The following is an 18,775-nucleotide window of genomic DNA, read 5'->3' on the forward strand; positions in this document are numbered from 1 at the left end:
TCACCAGTGATCAAAGAACTGCAGATCTGTAGCTGGACAAAGCTGATTTGAGGGGTAACAAATAAATAGTATCTAATACGTGTCACGTGCACCACGCAATAGCAAAATCAGATGTAACATGGAGATGCAGACCAGAGAGTAAGGGTACAAGTGCATGCTAGCAAACATGAAAATGACACCAGGTGAATCCTCGAGTGAGGAAGAAGAAACCACCAACATGAACATCATATTCCGCCCAGTGAAGGACTCCAGATACTGACAGCTCTTTAGCAGTTCTCCCACACACACCAGAATGAAACCACCAACCTTACAACCCACAGAAGTAGTGGAAGGGAAAGTGAAATACAGGGAAAAGAAGCAGAAACCAACAAGTGTGTGTGTGTGTGTGTGTGTGTGTGTGTGTTTCACTTTTATAGAAGCATTCTCACTGCATCATTATTCTTTCCCTTTTTGTAAGTTATATCTGGATCAATAAGCATTACACCTTTAAGATTTCTATTTTACTAACAATACATTCTTGGCTTCGCATGTGCACGATGTTGTCTGTAAAGCAGATTCATTACTTGGTGTGCAGTCAGCCAATTCCCACTCACTCAGGAGAGATATTTCTTTTTGTTCAGACCTGGCTGCTCAGAAGGGGGTTTCTACCAACCAAACACAACAATGCAATTTTCTTCACTGTGTACATACATTAAATGCACATGCAGTCTGCCTACGTAATACAGAACACCTACCTAATCAACTTTATAAAGCTTATGGGAAAGATGATCAGGGAAAACAGACTAATTATGGAATAAGACTGCCTTCATATGTAGCTAGGTGGGAAGTGTAGTTGCACTTGCAGACATCTTTGGTCATTTGAATTAACTTTCAAGGTCAGAGAAAAAATACTGCTTCTTTCTTCATCCTGATTTATGTACCATGAAATGATGATCAGCCTTCACAGTCAGTGACAATGCCACTGACAAGCCTGCATTTGAACTGAAGGTCAGTCACAGACCCAGTTCAAGTCTGTAGGTGAATTATCTTCATTTCACTCAAGTAAAAAGGCAGAATTGCCTAAATATTTTGCTCTCAGATGAAATAGGAAACCACCATCCAAGCTCTGGGCCTGAGTGGAACAGAGTGTGACCAAGCTGGCGTGCTCTCCCCAGCATGGCCTGACGTAGCCCTCAGACACAGCTTTGCTCTGAGCCAGCTGGGCATTTGTCATGCTCAGCCTTATATAAATGGCTCTGCATTTCTCCTCCTTGTATTCACCATGGTGCTTGTCAAGATGGGAGCAGGCAGCTTGCAGGGTGGGGAAGAGAGTCAGGAGAAATTGCTTTGGTGCGATGTTGGATCAGTTTTGTCATTTGGTGGACACCCGTTGTTCCTTTAAACAGAGAATGCTCTGGCACTGCATGCAAATACAGGAGGGAGAATTTGCCTGGTGGAAGCTGTATATGTTGGTGCATGAGACAGGAAAGGAGAGAGAAGCAACAGAATGAGTTCTCTAGAAACAAAAAAAGAGAGAAAACAATTTAAGCAGATCAGAACCCAGAAAGAGTTAAAAGAAGAAAACTGCTCCTAGATGGAACTGCCATGCTGCAGAACACAGGACTGTGTGTATTCTTTACAGCAAAGACATTCTGTCTCCTAATACAAACAAGCTGGAAGTACTGCAAATATTGTCTTAACTACTGTGGCCAAAAAAGTCAATGCTTCTCTAATTTATTCACACATCAGCATTGAAAATTAATCTAAATTAGACTCAAAGCAGAGCAGCTTTATCTGCAGAACATGGAAGAGCAGTTTCCAGTGTTAGAGCTAAAAAAGTATAATTAATTGAATGTTTTCTTTTCCTCCTCTAATATATTACAGCTCACAGAAGCGGAGTGCTTCTGTTGTCAAGTAGGCTGAATAATGTCTTTCACTGCACTGCTCTGTTTTGTACTGAGGGCAGCATTTTCACTGGCATGCTTCAGAAACAAGAATGTATTTCATGTGCAGCTAATAGAAAATAGATAGTTTCCAAGTTACAGGAGACTTCACTGGTCACATCAATAAATGGCATTTTGCAAGCAAAACATTTTGAGTTTGTATTTGGAGGAGGTTCAGCGCTGGCATTAGAGACATTTCTTCTTAAGAAAAAAAGAAAGAAATCCAAACTGAAGAACATCAACTTGAAAACCCAATAATTTTCACAGCACTTCCATGTACTTGGCAGGTTTGGAAAAGTTAATGTTTTCTAGCTCAGCTTCTGAGCTTGTGATGGCTTTTCTTTTAAACCAGCCACCCTGCAGAACTGGACGTGCTCTTCCTTTGGCCACTTTCCTGCTCTTGGCTTTGCTGCTGCTTCTGCAAGTGGGTCTGTATGTAAACCACAGAAACAAATACATCTTGCTCCATTTGTACTCCATGTTTGCCAGGCTAGTGGCTGGAAGAGATCACGATCAGTTTCTCTTCAAATTTTAAAGCTTGGATAGACATCAACTGCCTCATCACAGTTATTTTCACTTTAGAATAACATTTAGAACTCTCAGAAGGGTTGTAGTTAGCCTTAAAATATGGTGTTTCCTGGATTTTGCTACACATAAGGCCTTAACTTGCAAATAGTTCAGGTAATAATTTGCTTCAGCCTTACAATTGGAACTTCAGTGAATGATTAACGTAATGATTCTAATGTTTAACCCCTTGCTCCTCCTTCCTTGGATTATCACAGTTCCTTTGCCTGCCTTACTGGAAGCATATCTACTCCTTTAACATTCCCTCTGTATCACACAGTAAGCTTTCAAGCTCTTCTCTCCTGGTGTTTTTTGCTGAATTAGTGATTATAAATGATGAGCAAGCACAGGTGCACAGCTCCTGCGGAGTTCAATACATCCCAGTACTTCCCTCTGCAGTCTTTCTGTTTATCTGTCCCTCTTGTCATTTTCCTACTGGATCATTAAGGCAAGCTCTAATGGCCAGACAGTCCAACATGGTGGAATGGGCCAAAGCTTCTGAGAACAAATTTCACCCATGACTTCTGCTCTTAGGTCAAGGAGATGGGCTGCAAACCACATGGCGATCCTCAGATGTTCGGCTGGAAAAACAGCATTCGGTATTTTAACTGTAGCCATGAGGTATTTTTAAGTGAACAGCCACCGAGCACATTCCCACCAGCACAGTGCCAATGCAGCAAAAGCAAACTGGAGATAAGAAGCTGATGAGAATAACAACAATCCTCCATCCCAGGCATTTGTGAGGAATGACTGAGTGGCCTTGAAGGGACTTTATCTAAAGTAAAAGCACCTGCAAATTGGTTAATGAGACTGAGCTGCCCTGAGCAGAGGATATTCCTTTAGGAATCACTAGTGTACTGCAAGGTGGATCTGGATGGCAACAAGATCAGCTATGAAAAATTCACTCAACCAACCGCAACATCTTCCATCCTTCTCCATATTATCACCTCTGCAGGGTGAGGTGCAATTTCAGTCATCATGTTTTCGGCATATGTTGACACTACTTGAAGGTTTGAAACAAATATTATCAATCTGTATTCCCCCTATCGAGCACAGCACTGTGGATCCAGTAGGTAAGGAAGTATTTGCACTAATTGGACACACACAAATGGATATACCTTAATGAATGCCTTAATTTCGTGTGTTCTCTTTAAAGAGGTTCATCCACAAGTGAGACGTAACTGTTTCTAGGGCAAAATACGGCATCCACCAGTGCTGGCAGCACCACACTGCAGTCATGTGAGAAGAATAAAAGCAATTCTCTCCTGCTGAAATCGCTAGAGAAATTGCAGGGTGGTGGAAAGCAATTACAGGCTTGGAAAATAGCTACGATACCAGGGTAATGTTGTTATCTAGTAAGAAAAAAAAGCAGCAAAAACTGATTGAATTATTCTATAAAATGCCCAACCGTTGCTGAAGTCAGCTGTCTCTAACAAAAGCAAGTTTGGAGATAGCTTCCCTCAACATTCATTGGCTCCATAAATGACTTTAACAAGATTCATATTGCACGACACGCTCATATCCCCAGTTTCGACATGTAGGTCTGGGAAGACCTGTCTAGGTGTCTGAATAGCAAATTAGGAAGTCGGTTTGGAAACTGCTCCTTTTCTTTGTTTCTTTATAGTCTTGACCATTGTTCCTGGCACGCTGTCCAACACTGGCTCACCTGTCTCAACTCAGATTACAGGCTTTCGCGTGTCCTGCGCAAGGCTTGGCACCATTCCTGACAACAAGTGACCGCCGCCAGTTGTTTGACTTTGGAACTGGAGGAGCACATTGCTGCAGCAGATAATGAATGAACAAACTGTGGATACGGCCTGCTGACCTATGGCAACACTTTGGCTTTCTCCTGCACCAACAAGATTTAAACTTGCAGACTGAGTTTCACTGGCTTTTATACCCCAAATGAATCGAATTACTTAGATGTGTGAGCTGGGAACCAGCTTCTAAACACAACACCCTTCCCTCCCAGTAATGTTAAATATGAGATTCCTCAAATCATTCCTGTGCTTGGTATGTCAGTCGCATTCATGTATTGTTTTGTGTACGTCATATCGGTGATCATTGCTTTACACTACATTATTCTCGCAGGCAGTGCTTATTAGTCTTCTCCCAACAAATCATCTTGAAGGGATGTGGGGAAGGCAGGATTCCTACAAGGATCAATTAACAGATGCCTGCACATCACTGTGGGATTCTCTATTCATAGAGCAACTATTGGTTTCTGGCTGTCCCTACGAAGATGCAGTTCTGCATCTCACTTTGTTTTCTAGCTGTTTTCTCTGCCTATCTCTACTCGCTGCCGCGAGGGCCTCCTGGTGGTGCAACCTGTGCCCGTCAGGCAGGCTCCAAACAGCAGCCCCTTATGGTAAGAATGTACAAGCTAACTTGGCCTCCCCCACACACAGAGTTTTCTGTCTTTCCAGACCAATTTCTTCTCACCACTCCCTGCTGAACATGGAAAATCCCTGCCAGCCCCTGCATGAGACACTTTGGTTTTCTGATATTAACGCTGTGCCAGGCTCGTAGCCCCGCCGCCAGGCCCCATTCCCCGACGTCGCCATGGAGATGCGCCGGCCGCAAACCGCCGCCGGGCCACGCGGAGGACCCACGGCGCAGAGCGGCGGGGGCTGCCGGGGCGCAGGCGCCGCTCGTGGAAGCGGTGCTGCCCCCCCGGAACGAGGCGAATCCCGACGGAGCGGGACGGGAGCGGCGGGATCCTCATCCGCTCTTCCCTCGCTAACAGGGCGGCTCGGTGACGCGGGCCCTGCGGGTGGTGCTCGTTGCCCCTACCGTGTTGTTGGGACGTGTCCCGGCTATAGGGAGCGATGCCTCTCTTCGGGAACACCTTCAGCCCTAAGAAGACCCCTCCGCGGAAGGCCGCCTCGCTGTCCAACCTGCACTTGGTGAGTGTTGGGGCTGCGGTTCCTCACAGTCTTTAGTGGCACCCCCAGTGTGTTGGCTGGATCTTGGGGTGGGAGAAAGTGTGGGCATGGTGATGAGCAACTAGGGAATAAGTGATAGGATGAGAGGTGATGGCCTCAAGTTGTGCCAGGGGAGGTTCAGGTTGGATGTTAGGAGGGATTTCTTCTCAGTAAGAGCGGTGCTACAGTGGCACAGGCTGCCCAGGGAGCTGGTGGGGTCACCATCGTTGGAGGTGTTCCAGAGCCGTGTGGATGTGGCATTGAGGGACGTGGTTTAATGGTGACGGGTTGAAGGCTGACTGGGTGATCTTAAGAGCTCTGTTCCAACTTCAACAGTTCCTTCTCTCTGCAGCTGGACAGATCCACCCGCGAGGTCGAGCTGGGCCTGGAATATGGCACCCCCACCATGAACCTCACCGGGCAGAGCCTCAAGTTTGAGAATGGCCAGTGGGTGGCAGGTAGTGCCGTGTGGTGCGGGGGGCCTGCGGGGGTCATGGTTGGCTGATGGCTGACTGTGTGCTCTCTTTATTTCCTCCAGAAGTTGGAAGCTTCACGGGAGATCGCAGGGAAATGCAGCGCTTGCGCAAACGCAACCAGCAGCTGGAGGAGGAAAACAATCTCCTTCGTCTAAAGGTGGATATTCTGCTGGACATGGTGAGTACTGAACTTCTGTGTGTGAGGCTGCGGGTGACGGAATTCCACAGCACTAACCACTAACTGGGCTGTCTTGGTGAAGCGCGAAGCCTCAGCTTCCCTCTCACTGAAATGCAGATGCTTTCTCACATTGGAGCTGGCTGTGGCTGTAAATCTCAGTGATGTCTCAAGAAAGATTGTGCCACAAAACACATTTGTGTAATTGGAAAAGCTTCTGGTAGGGCAGTGCTTGAAGGAGCTCATCAATGTTGCTCTGTGTGCCTTGCAGCTCTCGGAGACCACCGCTGAGTCCCACCTGATGGAGAAGGAGCTGGAGGAGCTGAAGACTCACATCCGGAGGAGGAAGTGAAGGAAGGGCAGGCTGGGGGAGGAGGGAGCAGGAGCTCTTGGGAGGCTTTCTCTGCTCCTGCAGGCAAAAACCAGCTTGTGTGTCCGGGCTGTATTGGTACCAAGTGTAGATAGTTCCATGGGACAAGCTGCTGGCAGTATTGCATCGGTACTATGTAAGGGTGCCCCTGCATCCCAGTACATCGCACTGTGCACTGTACTACTTCCAGCACTGGTGGCTGTTAGCCACAGGTACACACGCTCCACAGCAAGCTGGCAGCAGAGATCTGTGCCTGGATTCAGAGCCCGGCTTCGTGCAAGGCCTTTGGCGAGCGGGGCGCTGTCTTTGCTTGCTCTCGAGCGTTCGGCATCGTTTACACTAAAACACATTAAAACGTTCTTTGGAACCCAGACCTGCGGCCGTGTGGTACTTCGGGGAGCGACTCCTCCCGCTCTCCAGGGGGCGTCGTGCGCTCCGCCTTTCTTCCGGAGCCGCTCTACCCGCAGTTCCGTTTCCGCCGGCTCGCTGCCCGCTCCGTCCCTGCTGCTGCTGGTGATGGCTGCCGCTGCGTCCCTGTCCCCGGAGGAGCTGCTGCCCAAGGGCGGGGCGGGCAAGGCCGAGGAGCTGGAGGACGAGCTGGAGGACGACGACGACGACGAGGAGGTATCTGGGCGGCGGGGCGGGCCGGGAGGGCCGGGAGGGCCGTGCGAGCGGGGTGACCCCGTCGGGCAGGGCAGGCCTGACGCCGCGCTGTCGCCCGCAGCTGGACGAGACGCTGGCGGAGCGGCTGTGGGGGCTGACCGAGATGTTCCCCGAGAGCGTGCGATCGGCAGCCGGAGCCACGTTCGACCTGTCGCTGGCCATAGCGCAGAAAATGTACAGGTGAGGGGCGCTGAGGCCGCGGGCTGCGGAGGGATCCGCTTTACGGCGGCCGGGAGGAGGACGGGCGGTTCTGGCCGGGCTTCGGAGGGGAGGAGGAATGAGGCCGGGGGGGGGGGGGGGGAGTCCGAGTGCTGCTCCTCCAGCGTGCTGCCGAGATTCGTCTTCCTAATGGGTTTTCTTCCACGCAGATTCTCTAGGGCAGCTCTGTGGATTGGGACCACCTCCTTCATGATTTTAGTTCTTCCCGTCGTGTTTGAAACCGAAAAGCTGCAGATGGAGCAACAGCAGCAGCTGCAGCAGCGACAGGTGAGGCTGGAGCTCCACCACCCGCTCTCATTGTTGTCTGGATGCGGCTCCGGCTGCCTGCGCAGTCCCACAGCGATCAGCTGGCGCTGTGGCTCTGGAAGCAAAAAGCAGAGGCAATGTGTTTGATGCCGTGGGTTCACTCATCCCACAATGTGCTCTGATTGCATCTTCTCGGCCTGCACAGCTGCATCCAACCTGCAGGTCTGGGTTTGGCGACAAGGTCAAGCTCTGAACCTGGTGGTTGTTATGGAGAGGGAAAGGGCTGAGTGTCTGATCCCAGGGGTGGGTGCTGCCTCACCGTGCTCTCCCAGTCCTACTGCAGGGTAGTGAGGTGCATCCTCAAAGCTTCTACTGTCTCTTTCTCTTCCAGATTCTCTTAGGACCCAACACGGGGCTGTCTGGGGGCATGCCAGGGGCCCTGCCTCCGCTTACCGGAAAAATCTAATTTGCTGAAGCCACGTTGGATTTGTATCATGTGGGAAGACCTTGAGATGCTGATATATTGAACTGTTGATTTGTTGGGTCAGGGCATTTATTTTTATTTTTTTGGTTCTGTTTTTATTTTGGTTATATTTTGAGACATCGACCTGTTCATACTGTGGTGGGGGGGGGGGGAAGCCCCCTGTCTGGACCTGATGATGGCTCCTGTCTGCATTCTTCCCCTGTAGAAGTCACGAGTCTTTTCTTTTGTTCAATCAGTATGCTGTAATCAGTTACAGAGACTTGAAATCATGGAGTTCCTGTTCTGGACTCCTCACCTCCCAGAAAAAAAACCACCTTCGGGCACAAGTTGGGCTTCTGATGGCAACAGTCGAACACAAATCCCTTTCCTGGTTAACTCAAAGCATCGGTGACAGAACAAGATGAAGATCCCAGCAGATGAAGCAAAGGAAGGAGGAGGGTTGAGGGTATCTGTATCTTGTGGAAAGAATTCTCTGGGAAGATGCAACATTGTGTGTGTGCGTGTGTGAGTAGCAGAGGGGTTAATGAGAATCACATCCGTGCTGATCCTCTGCGTCATAAAGTAGAACTTCAGGAATCGGCTGCATATTTTTTTGTATTGAATATTAAATAAATCCAACCTGAGCAGTGTGGTTTTAATAGATGTTCCTTGAAGAAGATGCTTCTTTTATAAGCTGCTCTGCCCTGCCAGTTCACGCACAGCATCTGTGCTGGGAAAGGGACTTGAAACATTTGGGGGTAATTTAAGGGAGTTCTCATAGAGGTGCAAGAATTTCTATCCCCTGTTCTGCCTCAAGCACCAGGAACCACCAAGGCTGAAGGTTCTTAATTCAATATCATACGCTTTTATAACCAAAGAAAAAGTTTATTTTTCCTTTACATACTTTGTTACAGAACAATTCGGTTGAACATACAGAAGTGATAAGACATTTATATGGAAATGTTTTTTTTTTTTTCCCTATTTTTTTTTTCTTCTCATATTTGGTTAAACAAAATACATCTCTGTAAACAAACCCAAGACAAGGCTCTAACAAAAACCAAAGAAGCAAGAAAACAAACTTGGGCTTTCCCCACTCCCAAGCAGTGGGACTGGACTGGTCTGCCCACCCCTCTGTCCAGCAGCCTTGCTTGCCCCATGGGTGTGATCATTCAGTTTCCCTTTACCTGAGCAGCTGGATCACACTGTTTCCCCCCCCCCCCGCCCCCCAAGGAGAGGTGCTGACATACAAGGGAGAGGAAAGTAGCCCCAAAATGTTTTAAAACATCTTTGCATATTGTGCACTGATCCATTGGCTTGCAGTTTCCATGCAAACTGGTTCTCCAAAGTGCGGTTTTACGCAGCATAGAAAACGTTGCTGTTGAGATTGTTGGTTTGTTTTTTTTTTTTCCTCCCCCTTCCTCTCTTGAAGAAATGGCTTCAAGTCACGAGCAGAACGCCTGCAGGCTTTGCATTCTGCTTGTAAAGTGTTTAAAAACTCTGCCAGCTGGTATTGGTCATTGGAATGTGTTACGAAACAGGACTTGTTCTAGAAACGCTGGGTATTTAAAACACAGGAGCCACTTGCCCTTGACTTCTGGAGGCTGTGCTCAGAAGACTGCAAAAACGGTGCTTGTGGGATGTCCGGGGCTCAGTGAACACCACGCTCATCCTGTTGTCACACTGACTCTGGTCTTGGTAACAAGGTGTGAGTTAGCAGTCTCTCGCTTGGCTTCAAACATCTGCTCATGCTTTGCTGAGCTCTCAAGAGACAAAACAACTGAGAAAAGGTAGTTCCAGCCCGCAGCCCTCCTTCTGAAAGCCCCAACACCACCAGAACGAAACTTTCCTACCTGGCAGAGCAGAATCGTTCAAGCTCCATCCCTTTCCAGCAGTTACCATTTAGCTGAGCCCTTGCGTGCGTAAAGAGAGAAGCAAATGGCAGCTCAGCCAGGAAGAGCTAAACACAAGGAGCCCTGTCCTCAGTTCAGTGCTTCCTCCTGCTTGGAAGCAGCAACTGAGCTACAGCTGGCTTAGGTGACAGAGAAACAACAGACTAAGATCCCTCTTAGAGTCTCCATGTCTCATCACTTTTTTCCCCCCCGTGGAAAAGAAGCAATTCACTCATTAATGGAATGTTTGTCAGCCAACACTAAAAGAGAAGTTGATTCAACCACCAGGCCCCACACTCTAACGCCTGATGATTCCGGTGGACCCTCTGCATCCCCCACACTGGCTGCTAATAACTATAAAAGAGGCAAAAGTCAACTATCCTAAGACTTCCCTCCTCAAGTTATTGTCTATATATTTTTCTCCTTTCGTGAACATCTCACTTGTAGGAAAGCTCTTTCTGGGACATGCTGCACATGGCATTTGTGATTGTGGGCCAGACTTCTAGAAAGAGGAAAAGAAGGGAATTATTTCCTCTTCAAACCCCTTCTGATTTAATTTTACTTTCCAAGCAGCCCCTAAACTACTGGGTGTTCATGCAGAAAACCAAAATAGCTTCAGATGTTTAATAATAATAAATTAAAACCCAACATAGCACAAAACCCAGGCAGACTTCAGCCTCTAGTTCAGAAACCTGATACTCCCCCATTAGCCTGTGCCTACTGTTTTCACACTGCCTTAGCCAGCCACACGCTGGCAAACAACCACTTGGTCACACATGTAAATGCTTTGAGATATTGGGGAAGAGTCCTCTCACTATCCAAAGAATTTCTTGAAAGATGACTATATATATATATTTTTTTTTACCCTCCCACCTCCCTCTAATTCTGGGCACAAACCATCCCTACAAAGCAGAGGGTCGTGCTGAACACCATCCCATTCCTAGTGTTTTGAGTGTGTCCTGAGAGACCCTTACAAGTCGGAATCACCTTCACAACAACTTTTTTGTAGGGAGAGGCTTGCAAAGGAGCGACAGCGTGCTTGGCCCCTGCTCCTCCCCAGCGAGCTCTAAAGGAACACTGTGCCACCATACACAGCTTTGGGCAGCACAGAGAAAGAGAGGTCTTGGAGGCTTGCAGAAGACCTGTCCCCAAAGCACAGCTTTAGAGAGAGCAACACCTTCTAGTTAGCTGAAGGGCATGCAGCTCAATCACCTTTGTAATCAGTGATCGGCTTCCAGTTTCTTCCATTCTGCCCTCAGTATCCCCCACCCGCTACCCCCAGTGTCCTACGTCACCACCCTATTGCACCAAGGAAGAAAGGAAAGAGCTTAACAAAGGAAGTTCCAGAAGAGAAGAGTTGGGGCACCCATTATCCAGGTTTCAGGACATCATGAGTTCCAGAAAGGGGCAGAGCTGTAGTGAGAGGACAGAGTCGGTCCAGGTCACACGTCAGCTCTCCAGCTCTGATGTGCTTCCACCTCCTCTGGTACCACCAGCAGGAGTTCACAGTTCTTTCCTCTTAGCTGGTGTTTCAAAAATTTCCTACAGTGAGAAGAAACAGGAATAAGCACAACTGAACATAGAACTTTGTCATCTTCTACAGCTAAACATAGCTGGCTATGCAGATATGACAAGAAACAGGAGGAACATCTTCTCACCTTGTTATTTTCTGACAGAAAACTGAGCAATAGCACCAGATTCAACACACCTCTACCCAGAAAGCTATTGCAGAATCAGATAGACATGATCACTTCAGTTGAGAGATCTACAAGATGTCACACCCCAATTTTCCACAGTGGCAAAAATGGGGATTAAAAACACAGTTCCCTTAGGTCTCCAAGAGCAAGAATCACACTGTAATTGAAAGTAACTTCAACAAAAACAGCACGTGTTTGTGGGGAAATCAAGCAGATAAAAAACAAATCAGAACACTGCCATTGGGATGCCCTCATCATAGGTCACAACAGCAGAGTACCACTCAGTCATCTGACACGGCTCCGTGTCCATGTGCTTTTTCTCATATAAAACTTGGATGCAATTCAATAACCTTTGAAGTCAAATCAATGTTTTCTCTACTATCTTTCAGCCCAACTTGCAAAATTCAGCATGTAGGAAGCCCTTATTTATTGCTGAACAGCAGCATACACAAGACTTACATAAACCAAAAACTCCTCTAATAAGTTCCGTACAGTAGATCCAGTACTGTGTTGTTCTACCGTGGAAACACACAAAAGGCTTATACCCAATCTGTCAAGACTGGAATGACACAACAGGTGCGGGAAATATTGCTCCCTTAGGTTAGAACAAGTCTAGTTGAGACAGCAGTGCCATTTGTACACTTTAGAACAGGACATAATGGCAGCAGAATAGCAACTAAGGACGGGTTAGGTTTCACAGTCAAAGCAAATCACACCAACCATTTTGTATTGAGACTGAAGAGCAAAGGGGAGTCAAACCAGGTGTGCAATGTACACTGACATAGACAAGCAGTCAACAATAGGGCTGCACTCCTAATCTGAAGAGATTTTGTTGGGAACATGCAGTACTGAAGAGGCAAAGGTATTATGATGGTCTCACATTCGAGGAGACAGCGAGGCACAGCACACCTAGTTGCAGGCAGCGTAGAGGCCAAGTCTGACATTAGTGACAGAGCCAGCCTTGTAAGAGATGAAATCAAGCTCTCAGAAACCTCTGCTGGCTAAAGTATTTTCCTAGCTTTGGACAAAAAAGGTATAAATTACGTTGGGCTTATGCAGAGAAGCTTTTTGTAGTGGGAAGGGCCACCCAGCAGCTGCCCCACATCAGATCAGATCCAGCTTCAGCTGCTCCATAAGAGACTCACTGCTGACCAGAGCTGAGCCATAAGCGATGCTGGCTGTGCTCTGGGAGAACAAATTTAAGAAAGGAAAAAAACACTGCATAACAGCAACTGGAATAGAGGAGTAAGAATGGGGAGGTAAGAGTCCTGCAGGCACCATGGTCAGTTCAGTACTTTGAGTGATCACCCTGTCCTTATCTTATTTTTTCCCACTCCTTTTTGAGGAGGGATAGTGACAGTAGAGTGGTGGAGCTGAACTTCCCATCAGCACAGAACCACCACATAGATCTAAGTGAATCTTATTACCATCAAATATTTGGTATTGCAGTTCAGCCATAAATGTTTCCACTATTAAGTGTTTAAGAATAAATTCACCCCTTCTGTCAGGGAATACCTGGATACAAACCCACACAGACATAACAAGGGGGCGAGGAAGACTCACCTGAGCTCACTTTCACCTCCAATCCACTCAGGCATCTTGAGTTTGGAGTCGAGGTTATAGTAAGTGCCTCCCACCTCCCGGACACAGATCCAGTGCTGCCGTTTGAGGGGGAGCTTCAAGGGACCCCAGCAAAGGCTGGAGGGCAGATTCATGATGAAACCCATTACATTTGACAGGGCAATGACATTAACATCCCTAAAAGGGTGCAGAAAACAAACAGCAACAAGATTACATTCTGGGACTTGAATGTCATCTGGTTCTTGGTTTTTGTTTTTAGTTTTACAGTTGGCAGCTAACTCTGGAATTACTGAATTTCTGAATACCTGCGCTTGTCCCACCAAACTGCCTCATATCCTTTGGTCTGAAGCGCTGCCATGATCACGTTCACATCATAGTTCCCATTCCCCAGCATGCTCTTCTTGTGTGGTGTCACCATGGTGTTGGGAGACAGCCTGGAAACAGAACAAGAACTGCTCTAGCAGGTGCTTGGCAAACCCATATTCCAAAATTGCTGTATGACTTGAAGCCTGTTTTCAGAGGATTTGCTCGCTTCACCTGCCCCTTCTCCCCTAAGCCAGAAGGCTGAGAGGGCTAAATAATGCATTAACAATTCCTTTGATGAGCAAAACTTCCATGGATCCCAGCTCTGATGTGAAAAACTGCAAACATTCCACCTGCATTTAAACTGGTATTAACTTGCCTAGACATCACTTGCATGATTGTAGAATCCAAAAATCCAGAATCAGAGTCCATCACGTAACAAGCAAAAGAGGTAAGACAGCCTTTACTGTCTACAAATACAGAAAATGGATGCAAGGCATAAAAGATGGAGATACGCAACCACCCCCTCATGATAAACACTGCAAGCAGAGAAAACAAGGCATTGAGTTAATGTGAGGAGGACAAATGGGCTTAAGCAGCTGGGAGGATGGGCACAGAGGGAAACTGAGAGCCCAGAAAAGCAAGGTCATGCAATAGCAAACAGGAGAAAGCCAAGCCTTAGTACTATTCTATTGCAATGGGTTGCTCTTTTGATTGGCCAGGACTCCACTAGCTCTGCTGGCACAAGGTTCAGATGTTTGGTGGCACCTGATATCCATGTTTCCTTTGCCTTTCCTTCACAGCAGCTCTGACCCCGATACTCCCCTGACCAGCTGAGTATTATGTTTCAGACCAAGTGAGGCTAGATAAGGTACAGACAGGTAACCTTCCGCATCAGTTCTCTTCTCTTACAGGGCAGCAAACTGCAGCAGAACAGCCTCAAACAATGCGGTACCACAAAAATCTATTCATACTGAGCAGTCCTCAGCAAGGCAGTGACATTGTCAGATAAGCAGAGCAGAGACTTGGAGGCTGGGAACTATCTTACAAATCAGAGATACTACTGTAGCTTGCCACAGCTTTTCCAGCATCACCATAAAGCAAGATCACTGGGCTACAACTAATTCCTCAAGAACATTGCTCCAACCTATTATCTCTCATGAAAGCCTCCCAGTTAAGAGCCCTTTGGTTTGCACAAGCACCCTCTCGTGGCACAGTTTTCCAAAGACAAGCTTATTTGCGGGTTGAAAGAATGCACTTATCTTTGTTCTCTCCTGTAACTCACAGAGGCCCAGAAATGAGATAAAAAACAGAGGTGACACTCTGAGAACTGTTACCCACCAGAAAGCCTTCATCAAAAGCCGCCTCCAGACACTTCTGCTCACATACACTTACACAGGGTACACAACCATCAGCTGAAGGACTCTGACTAAACAAGGAACAATACAATTATTTATCTAGAGACTAATCCAGGCAAGACCGATGGAGCTGAACAGAACTACAGGCATCAATCCTGAGTTTCTGAGTCACAAACCTTCATCAACTCCAACACAAAGCTGTCTTTTCTAACCAGATCTCAAGGAACAGACTCAAATGAAGTGGTTTTGTTGGCACAACAGGAACAAGCAATCTTACTTCCTGAAACAGAAGGCAGAGAAACATCAAATAGATGGATTTCATATTAAAGGAAAGAAGAGAGGGAGGGCTACAGAATCAGAGGGGAGCACGGGACATGCTTTGGCGTATACTTGAAATGATGATAGTAATCACGCTACGGTGGCCTGGAGCAATGGGATGCAGCAAAAGGGAAATGGATGATTAAGAAACACACTTCCATTATTTTTTTCAAGGGATGCGGTCAGACCAAAGCTTAAGCTTATTTGTGATTTCATTACCATGTCAACATTAAGCTTCAAAACATAACGATGCCTAGCGATGTTTTTGTAGCTTATTAAAATATTCATCAGTGTTTTGTCACATTCAGCAGAACCCAGTGTATGACTAGATACAGGAAAGACGTGTGGAAAAATGATGTCTAAAACGCGGCTAAGACCACACTACTTAAAGTCAAGCCAAAGAGTCGAAAACAAGCAGTAACTCCACAGAGAGGCAAAGGAGGAGGCAACTGTTATGCATTCCTCATTGCTCATCCATTTAGAACGTTGTGAGTTGGAAGGAACCCACAAGGATCGCAGCGTCCAACTCCCGGCTCCGTGGGACCACCTAAAATTCAAACCATATTTTCGAGAGCATCGTCCAAACACTGTTTCAACTACTTCTGTGGGGTTGAACCAGTCTGCAAACCTCCATCTGAATATTAGAACGACACAACACCAGTCTGGAATTCAAGATATTCATCCTTTTGGGGCAAGAGGTGTCACCAGACGAGCACCTCAGTGCTTTATATGAGAAGCTCCTTGCTGCACACTAATTCTCTCATCAAGCCCAGTGAAAGTCAACTAATTAATCATCACGCCACTTCTACCACAGGAACTGCCGCCGTTTACTTCGGGCCAGTAGAATCCATCCGTGATTACAGCTCTGACAATTGCTACTCTGCAACAAAACCACAGAGCCTTTATGCTGGACAAAGTTAAAATGCTGTTGGATCAGCTCCTCTTCATGAATAGGCATTTTATTTGCAGTACCATCGTAGATAGCACTTCCATCTGATATTTGCAGCTGTCTATTACCACATTTCAATGGCTAAGGAAAGGAAGGCACATACATGACAAGCCGAGCTCCAGTTCAATAAACCTTCTGATTTTTAGGGTGGTGGCAACAGGGCAGGGAGCTTTGTCCAGCAGCACCTCCAGCCTAAGTGCTGCCATGGAGAGCTATTCCCTATGCCTCAGTAACACAATGTGCTGTCAGCTACTGGTAACAAGTACTCAACCAAAGCCTCAGTGAAGATTAGATACAGAGATGGAATACTGCAGGGAGGCTCCATTTACTCTTTAACTTCATCAGTTAAAGTCACCAGAACTTTCAAAGGCACCCTGAGGAAAATCGCAACAAAGCGTTAAACAACATGAAATAAACATCTTGCCAAATGAGTTATTTTGCAGGACACATTCATCAACTACAGTTTCCCGTGTAAGGCTCAAGAATGCCTTTATTAATTATGTGAAGCTTCCAGGAAGTGTTCAGCCAACACTGCAGAAAACATGGATCTAGCTACCGAGATTAAATCCTGTTTGGTGAGCAGGGTCTCACTGCAAGGAAATAAAAAAGGCTGCAATATTTGAAGAATTTCATTTAAATGCTTGAATAAGTTGACGAAGCTTTAACATCCAGCATCTTCTAAGTCCTATTGTACTGAATTGAGAAGTTTTTATAGAGTGATCGAATGGCCTGGGTTGAAAAGGACCACAATGATCATCCAGTTTCAACCCCCCTGCTATGTGCAGGGTCACCAACCAGCAGACCAGGCTGCCCAGAGCCACATCCAGCCTGGCCTCGAATGCCTCCAGGGATGGGGCTTCCACAGCTTCCTTTCCTTGGGCAACCTGTTCCAGTGTGTCACCAACCTCTGTATGAAAAACATCCTCCTGATATCTAACCTAAACCTCCCCTGTCTCAATTTAAAACCATTCCCCCTTGTCCTATCATTATCCACCCTCATATGATGATCCCTTTATCATCCTGGCCATCCTCACTCCCCAGATCTGTTACTACCCAAAGATAACACACCAATAGGAGGCAGGGGCAGAAGAGAGAAGATGTATTAAGGTGGATGCAGCACAACCACACAGCAGCACCTGCAATAAAGCTCTTAGGTTGAATAGCTTTAGAAACAAGAGTAAGAGAGGTGTTCTGTTTAGAAAGAGGAAACAGCAGGAGTGGAATGGGGTAAAACAGAGCTATATTCGACTCAAAGCAGCTCCAAACTCTTCGTCCCCAGAAATAAGACCTGCAAATCCTTATAAGCACCAAAGCAAGCAAACACTTCTGCCAGTGCAGAACGCGATACCTCTGAAAAATCTCCTGCAGGGTTTCCCTAGTGAAGGCGTTGCTGTCCTGGAAGACATTGTTGAGGGCATGGAGGGCACACAGCTCCCTGCGCTGCTTCTCGTGGTAAATATGTAGCGGTGGCGGTTGGGGTGGCTCTGGGGACTCCGATTTGGCCTTGTCACCTTTCCATGGCACGCAACTCATCTTCTCACAGGGCGGATGGCGAGCAGGAGGTGAGAAACTCAGCAGGCCGATGTCTCTTCCTCAGAGTCACAGCAGCAGCGCGCAGCCCCTTTACTTTATAGGCGAGGGCCGCTTCCAGCTCGCCAACCCCCCTCTTGTGCTTCAGTTTATTCAGTAATCGCCTCTGACGGCTGGCTTTAACAACCACCTCCTTTCTCCCATACCCCATAAAACGTCACACAGCCCTAACCCACCCCCCCCAAAAAAAAAAAACAAAAACCCGAACAGAAAGATAACCAAAAGATACGGATCCCGTCAGTCTCAAGGTGCCGGCTGGATGCTCCCACACCGCTCCTTCTCTTCCATCTCCGTTCCGCAGCGCAGGCCGCACGGAGCTGCACCCCGCAGAGCCGGGCTCACAGCTCGGGCCCGCCCCGGGGCACGGAATGGGCCGGGGTCCCTCAGCTGCCCTCCTCCATTGCTGCGGGCAGGGCAGGCTCCGGGATGCCAACGGCTCGAGGAAGGAAGCCGCCTCCTCCCTCCTAGGCCATACAACACGGCTCCGGGCTCCGCGGCGCCCGGCGGACCGCCCCGCACCTCCACCCGAGGGAAACCGCCGTTAGGAGCGGGCAGGGCCCGCACGGAGCCCCGACGAACCGCCGCTGCCCGGCCACGGCCTCCTCACACCAACCGCAGCGGCGCATGCGCCCCCCTCCTTCCTTCTCTACTGCGCCCAGGGGGTTTCTGTCAGGAGCCCTACAGACGCTCGGCGCGTTCCATTGGTCGACTCAGCTGTCCATGAAACCGTTCATCTTTTTCATTGGTTGATCCGAGAGAATGCCCGCCCACGTGTCTAACTACTGTGGTGTTCGGTCCCGCCCCATCGCTCAAGCCTTCCTATTTCATTGGATAGCAGGGCTGCTTGTCACGAGGAGCAGCTCTCTCATTGGACAAAAAGTACTCGACACGTCGAGCGGACTGTTGTGTGTGTATATATAGCAAACAAGCCGAGCTGGCAGTGCTGCTCCCATTGGCTCCGCGCTCCCCGGGGGCGTGGCCTCGTCACGGTCCCGCCCACCGCCGCTTTGACTCCGCGCTCCTTGCCGTCCCACCCGCTCTCCCATTGGCTGTCCGTCGTTGGCGGGC

At 47.9% G+C, this 18,775-nt stretch overlaps 3 protein-coding genes across 3 annotated transcripts; 2 read left to right on the top strand and 1 right to left on the bottom strand.

Annotated features, from left to right (window-relative positions):
* Positions 1-5,101: 5,101 nt before the first annotated feature.
* CBY1 (chibby 1, beta catenin antagonist) lies at positions 5,102-6,802 on the top strand. The gene is made up of 4 exons (XM_015863278.3): positions 5,102-5,392; positions 5,763-5,868; positions 5,949-6,064; positions 6,333-6,802. Exons 1-4 carry the CDS (start codon positions 5,315-5,317, stop codon positions 6,411-6,413), a joined length of 381 nt encoding a protein of 126 aa, XP_015718764.1. The 5' UTR covers positions 5,102-5,314; the 3' UTR covers positions 6,414-6,802.
* Positions 6,803-6,923: 121 nt separating this feature from the next.
* On the top strand, positions 6,924-8,685 carry TOMM22 (translocase of outer mitochondrial membrane 22). Its single transcript, XM_015863293.3, has 4 exons — positions 6,924-7,055; positions 7,156-7,274; positions 7,463-7,580; positions 7,951-8,685. Exons 1-4 carry the CDS (start codon positions 6,948-6,950, stop codon positions 8,023-8,025), a joined length of 420 nt encoding a protein of 139 aa, XP_015718779.2. The 5' UTR covers positions 6,924-6,947; the 3' UTR covers positions 8,026-8,685.
* A 201-nt stretch (positions 8,686-8,886) lies between these two features.
* Positions 8,887-18,318, bottom strand: JOSD1 (Josephin domain containing 1). The gene is made up of 4 exons (XM_015863266.3): positions 17,466-18,318; positions 13,495-13,623; positions 13,172-13,366; positions 8,887-11,453 (listed from the first exon to the last, which is right to left on the bottom strand). The coding sequence occupies exons 1-4, from the start codon at positions 17,648-17,650 to the stop codon at positions 11,354-11,356; spliced, it is 609 nt and encodes a 202-aa protein (XP_015718752.1). The 5' UTR covers positions 17,651-18,318; the 3' UTR covers positions 8,887-11,353.
* Between the last annotated feature and the right edge of the window lie 457 nt (positions 18,319-18,775).

This window comes from Coturnix japonica, chromosome 1, assembly GCF_054131305.1.
Source record: "Coturnix japonica strain WE chromosome 1, WE-NBRP24, whole genome shotgun sequence".
Lineage (NCBI taxonomy): Eukaryota > Metazoa > Chordata > Aves > Galliformes > Phasianidae > Coturnix > Coturnix japonica.